The sequence below is a fragment of the Bison bison genome, unplaced genomic scaffold (assembly GCF_000754665.1).
Source record: "Bison bison bison isolate TAMUID 2011002044 unplaced genomic scaffold, Bison_UMD1.0 scf7180017864374, whole genome shotgun sequence".
Taxonomy (NCBI): Eukaryota; Metazoa; Chordata; class Mammalia; order Artiodactyla; family Bovidae; genus Bison; species Bison bison.
Genome location: NW_011494946.1, coordinates 868,904 through 875,968, shown reverse-complemented (window position 1 = coordinate 875,968; position 7,065 = coordinate 868,904). Strand labels below are relative to the sequence as shown.

Genomic DNA, 7,065 nt, shown 5'->3' with positions numbered 1-7,065 from the left:
CCCCCACCTGTGGGTGTGGGTCTTGACTGTACCCCATTCCCAGCCCTCCTGTCATTGCCCCCAACTGTGGGTGTAGGCCTTGACTGTACCCCATTCCCAGCCCTCCTATCATTACCCCCACCTGTGGGTGTGGGCCTTGACTGTACCCCATTCCCAGCCCTCCTGTCATTGCCCCCATCTGTGGGTGTAGGCCTTGACTGTACCCCATTCCCAGCCCTCCTATCATTACCCCCACCTGTGGGTGTGGGCCTTGACTGTACCCCACTCCCAGCCCTCCTGCCCATCTCAGGGCTCCTTCCTCATAGTTTTGGTTGTGGAGCCTCTTTTTCTGCTATCTTCTGGTCTTCCTCACCAAAGTTTCTCTTTAAGTATTTATAATTTTTTTGTGCCCATGTAAGCAAGTGACCTTACTCTTCCTACTTTTCCATCTTGGCCCCACCCTTTCATAGGCTGTGCTTAAATAACATGCTTCCATTCCTTTCATAAAGCTAAACTATCTGTTAATTTACCAAATGCAAATATAAACTAAGCTTTTCAGGAACACATCTATTCTATAAAGCAGGTCATACCTGTACAAACTGTGAATGAGTGTATATGCATGATAAAACTAAGTATATGATTGTAGGAAACCTATAGTAAAATAATAAGAAACTGCCTTTTAGAGTTAAAAGTATATAATTAAGCAAAATACTGGGCCCATGGTAAGTATGCAATGAAAAATACATGGATTGAATTATCATGCTTAATTATAGGCTCTTCTGAGCATGCTCATTAAGAGGCATTCTGTCTTTGAAATTTATATTTATGTCATAAATCTATTTTATTCATCTAAACTGTTTTGGTAATGACAGAATTATTTTATGATATCTTTTGTTTTTATAAGATGGCAGTGTATTTAGTATATTTAGATTATATTTTGTGTATGCTTTTTCCTTCAAAATGTTCTTTAGGGGAAAAAAATTGAGCAGAAGCAGACAGACTGTTCTAGGACATCCCTTCGTTTAGAGATGAATTTCTCCAGATTAAAAAAAGATTGGCTTCCAAATTGGTGGAGCTGCCTCTTCTGTACAGTACAATGACATGTGGTCTTGTTACAGTGGGACATGTGCTCTCATTTTGGACAAGCTGTTCTGCGAAAAAGTTTTATTTAGCCCACAGAGCCCATCCCCGGATTTGTGGGTGTTACCTCCTTTCCCTGTGTTACCAGGTTTTTTCATCACTATTATTGCTTCTGTTTGTTTCATCAGCTGTAACACAATTTAGTAGCAATCCTTCTTAAAGAAAAAACAAGATGCCTCTGAAAATAGAACAGTTGGCCAGACAGAAAAGAGTTATCAACAAAAGGAGGTCTGTTGTTTGTCTGTGTTTTGCTCCCTGAATTGCTTCTGAGATGGTTTCACACATATGTAAATGAACAGGGATAGAGTGAGCATATAATCTAATATCATCTGTATGGCCTATCACAAAATGTTATCCTGTTTTATTAAGGAAATGATATTCTATGAAAACTGATTTGGTTTGGAGAATTCTTAAATGTTTTGGTTTTGTTCCAATTAAGGAATTAAATCACATGTGTTGGCTGGTTTGGTCAGCTTTATTTTTAATGAGAAGACTTGGGGTTCTATGAGCAAATGAACACGTTAATTCAAGATGAGTAGACGGTGGTGGTGGTGGTGTTTCATTCTTCTGCTCATCAATTAAAACAAAAAGTAATCATGCAATATTTACTTTCTAGGAAAGATGACATTTTTTTTTTAGCTGCTCAGACTTCCCAATATTAGTGGTAATGACCAACATGAAACAAAGGGACAATCGCTTTGTTGACTGTCCCCTCTAATCACTTTTATGAGCAGGGGCATGACGTCCCTTTCAGAGCATTGTTTGAAAGGCACATGAGAAGTAGCTAAGCCACCAGCCACTCAGAGTCTGTGGTTGGCTGCACTTGGCAGACCCCATGGATGGTATACTCCATGGGATTCTCCATGCCAGAATCCCCAGCCGTTCCCTTCTCCAGGGGGACTTCCCAACCCAGGGATCAAACCCAGGTCTCCCACATTGCAGGCTGATTCTTTACCAGCTGAGCCACCAGGGAAGCCCAAGAATACTGGAGTGGGTAGCCCATCCCTTCAGTGGATCTTCCTGACCCAAGAGTCAAACCGGGGTCTCCTGCATTGCAGGTGGATTCTTTACCAGCTGAGCTACCAGGGAATCCCATACTTGACAGTGCTTGGGTCAAAGGCCTGTAAGAGCCCTGCTCTGCGGAAATCTCCACCCTGAACACACTATATATCCAAATGTCACCTCTGCTTCCTGATCTTACTTGTCTTGACTCTCCCCCTGCAGCGCATATAAATGTACATGTAATATCTCTTTAATTAATCTTGGATAAGTTGTCTTTATATCTAAGTCTTTTTCTATACAAGATTAAACCAGATTTTACCAAATCATGCTTTACCACTTCCTACTTTCCTTCATTTGAAATTCTTTTTTTTTTTTTCACTTATTTATTTTTTAATTGAAGGATAAGAATACTGGAGTGGGTTGCCATTCCCTCCAGGGGATCTTCCCAACCCAGGGATAAAACTCAGGTCTCCCGAATTGCAGGCGGATTCTTTATTCTCTGAGCCACAGGGAAGCCCCACTTGAAATTTCTGGAGCAGAATTTTTAATCTGGGCCCTTGGACCAGGCCTGTACAAAGAGGCCCTGAACCGCCTGAAAATGTACGTGAAGTTGTTTTTGTGAGTCCACAGGTGCTTTGTCCTGGGAACAGGAGCCTGTCTTTTTCAGATTCACAAATGGGTGTGTAAGTCCCACAGTTTTAAGACTTGCTGTCACCTAGATTTTCTCCTCTCATTTCTGTTAGTTAACAGATGCTCGGTTCTATCAGATGCCACACGTGGATTCTCTGAATACTTAGTCGCCACCTTCCTTTTCCTTCAGAATTCACTCCTGATCTCATATTTCCTTTACTTTCTGTTCCAATTTAAGTAACATGAGAAAGAGAGAGAAACAAGATATGATACACTAAACCTCTGCCACTGAAGGGGTTGGCATTTCTTCATGTCGCATCTCATTTAATCCCACTGCAACTGTACAAATTGCAAACGAGAAACGTGAAGCAGAAAGGAGTTAGCCATTCCCACAGCCTATAATGGAAGAGTCCAGATTTAAATCTGTTTAGATGTCAAGTTTATTCCTCTTTTCCAGATGGGATAAAATGATCATAGCTTATGAATGGCATCAGCTTTCATAATATGTAACTTTTCCTTTTATTACTCTCTATCATCAAAAAAAAACCTTCATTACACTTTGTTATAAATCTAGTACAAGTTTACAAATGCTATATTGCATCAATGTTGTATAATCTCATACCATCAGAGGGCAGGAATCATTTATGTGTGTGTCTTATGTGTGTATTAGTCACTCATTCATGTCCGACCCCCTGTGACCCCATGGACTGCAGCCCGCTAGGCTCCTCTGTCCATGGAATTCTCCAGGCAAGACTACTGGAGTAGGTTGCCATTTCCTTCTCCAGGAGATCTTACTGACCCAGAAATCAAACCCGGGTTTCCTGCATTGCAGGCAGACTCAACTGGCCGAGCCACAAGCAAGGCCCACAGAATCATTTATATGTTCATTAATTCATTCACTTTTAAAATAACACTTATTAAACTCTACTATTGCTAGAGGCTTTGCTCAGTTCTGGAATAGTAGTTCTAAATTCTATCTTCATGTCAGATTCTACTGGGGAACTTTTAAAAATACCAGTACCTGATCTCAGAACCAAAAGTTTTGATTCCATATACGGAGGTGACCCTTGGGAATGTGTTTTTGTTTTAAGTTTTCCCAGCTGCAGCCAGCATTGAGGATGACTTGGCAAAGCACGGTTCCCTAGATCTGCAGCATCAGCATCATGTGGGAACCCAGTGCAAAGGCAAATCCTCAGCCCTTCTCCACAGCCTCCATGCACTGCACCAGAAAATCCAGGGACAGGGCCTGCTTGTCTCTATTTGTCAAGCCTCTAGATATTTCTGAGCCAAGCCGATGGTTGATAAGGACGCCTCTAGAGACAGGATAAATAAAACAGAGTGCTTGCCACGGAGCATTTCTCCTTGACCTCAAGGAGCCCTGTTGTTTTCAAGTTTGCATTCTAATTACCTAGCGCAGGTCCACACTCTATAGCCTTAGTTGGTAATGACTGCATTATTACTACTTAATAATGTAGTGACTCTCCATCTCCTCTTGGGCACCCATTAAATGAAGTGTTAATAAGGAAATAGTGGTCAGTGAATAACACCCCTTAACAAAAGTCTTAGGGGTGTTATGGGCTGAGGGGATTGTCATAGAGCTTTGTAGCACACACACACATGCGCACATAGAATTTTTAAACATAAGATTTTAAAGGGCAGCTATTTCTAATAAAGGACTTTATTTTAACGTGGTCTCTGGGTTGTGTTTCTAATGTACTATTGTTAATATTGTACTTGCTATTTCCCTTCTTTATTAACATAGCTTTATTATAGCTTGATGATAGTATAATTGACATACAATAAAATGCACTTATTTGAAGCAGTTAATTAGATGAGTTTTGATACATATACGCCCCAGTATTGTGGACCAGTTGTGTGGCAACTTCCAGTTCTATTATAGGGATCTCTTGGTTGTACAGTTTTCTCCCATCATCCCCAGACAGCAGAATGAGGTTGCCAAGGAGGCTTCTTAAGAAAAGCATGGACTAAGGCTTATAGGAAATGGCAACCCACTCCAGTATTTTGCCTGGAGAATCCCCATAGACAGAGGAGTCTGGCGGGCTGCAGTCCATGGGGTCACAAATAGACAGGATGAAGAGATTTAGCATGCAACATGTCAAGGGAATAAAGTAGGGAAAGTCAGTACACGATAGAAATAAATCACATCTTGCCTGTCTGAAGTCTAGATTTTTGTGTTGGTTGCTATTTACTATCATGCAGGGTTGAAAAACACCTACTCAGCTTCTTTATTTCTTCAAGTTCCAATTGACAAACCAGCTTAATGGCTAATGAAATATACAGCATTATTACTGAGCTTAGAAATATCTGCTCTGTCACTGAAGGTAGTTCTTGCATTAGGGTAGCTTTTCAGCTTTGACCACCAATCCACTCTTGAATGCATATTTCTCTACTGTGTGTGTTATAAAAAACAGATGTATGAGAGTGATGCTTTTGCTTCTAGAGCCATGGAATCTAATTCCTTGCCTTTAACTTCCTTTTAACATTCTTTCTCCCAAGCGACTTGGTGCATCCTTAAATGTTCATTCATCATTATGCTAATACCGGGACTTTATTTGGGGGGCTTAAATGCTCATTTTTTCTTCCTTTGCAGGCTGGCTCCACGAGTTGGGGAAAAGACTGGAATCGCCCTACTATGGGAACAATACCCTGGGCGGGCCGTCGATCCGAAGTGCCTATATTGCCGCTCTGTACTTCACGCTCAGCAGCCTCACCAGTGTTGGGTTTGGGAACGTCTCTGCTAACACAGATGCAGAAAAGATCTTCTCCATCTGCACCATGCTGATTGGCGGTAAGGAACATTCTTCCTTTAGGCCAGAAGGAACAAGAGCTGCCACACGGCTGCTGTTCCCTTTCCCTTTCCTGCACAGCACGTGTAGGTTGGTTTCCACTGGAAGATTCTAACGGCACTAATGAAATTACTGACCTATGTCTTAGTGTACATGTAGACTAGCAGTGAACGTCTGTGATTCAAGAGTTCCATGCTCTGACAGGTGAAATAACCGTTTACCTGATGGTTCATTTTTCAAATGTGTACATATATATGTATTTAATTGAAGTATAGTTGATTTACAATTTTGTATTAGGTTCAGGTGTACAGCACAGCACAAAGAACCTGCCTGCCAATGCAGGAGACATAAGAGGTGTGGGTTCAATCCCTGGGTTGGGAAGATACCCTGGCGAAGGACATTGCTGCTGCTGCTGCTGCTGCTGCTGCTAAGTCGCTTCAGTCGTGTCCGACTCTGTGAGACCCCATAGACAACAGCCCACTAGGCTCCTCTGACCCTGGGATTCTCCAGGCAAGAACACTGGAGTGGGTTGCCATTTCCTTCTCCAGTGCATGAAAGTGAAAAGTGAAAGTGAAGTTGGTCAGTCGTGCCCGACTCTTCTCGACCCCATGGACTGCAGCCTACCAGGCTCCTCCGTCCATGGGATTCTCCAGGCAAGAGTACTCGAGTGGGGTGGGCATAGCTACCCACTCCAGTATTCTCGCCTGGAGAATCCCATGGACAGAGGAGTCCTGTTGGGCGACAGTCCATAGGGTCGCAAAGAGTCCTACACCCTGAAGTAACTTAGAACTCACACGAGTAATGCACTTCCAGGGCTGAGTGAGTTTCAGGTGTGTAGCCAGTGACTCAGTTGTGCATCTACGTATTCTTTTCAGATTCTCCTCCCATATAGGTTACTACAGAATATGGAGAGAGCTCCCTGTGCGATAAAGTGTGTCCTTGTTGATCATCTACTTTATATACAGTAGCATGTGTATATTGATTGGGATTATCATGTCCTCTGATACGAGGCTGAACCTCATTATAGAGCACGGTTTCTTCCAACTTCCTTGCACGGATGTGAGATGAACACTGAGACTTACACCACGAGTCCTCCAACCTACCGTGAAACCAGGGCGGCATGAAGGCAAACTCTCCCTCAGGAGTTTAGGATCAGTTTGAAAAGGATCAGCTGAAATGTGTGGGAAGAGTTTAAACAATGCCAGGCAGGATATGCTGAGTACCAAATCAATTAGGAAGTTCAGAAGCAGTGAGACGCGGGGCCAAGGATCAGGGGATTTCTTGGAAAGGCAGAGCAGCTGAAGTAGCAGGCTGGGACTGCAGCGCTTGGAACAGGCTTTGGGCCAATGTGGAGCAGAAACAGCCTAGGGAGCCGGAAACAGGAATTCTCATTTTCTGGAGAGCTGTGATGTGCCAGCTCCCGTGGTGGCGATGTTATACCCGGTATTATGGCTTACATAATTGCCACTGTCTTTGAGGGCCCATCTTTCAGCCCAGCAGAATGACA

General features: G+C 42.9%; 1 protein-coding gene across 1 annotated transcript in view; it reads left to right on the top strand.

The window, feature by feature from the left end:
• The window catches only part of KCNH8 (potassium voltage-gated channel, subfamily H (eag-related), member 8), a 492,651-nt gene that overhangs the window by 374,733 nt on the left and 110,853 nt on the right, over positions 1-7,065 (top strand). The window contains exon 8 of the mRNA XM_010856748.1: positions 5,363-5,560. Coding sequence (XP_010855050.1) covers positions 5,363-5,560 — 198 coding nt within the window. The remainder of the gene's footprint in view (positions 1-5,362; positions 5,561-7,065) is intronic.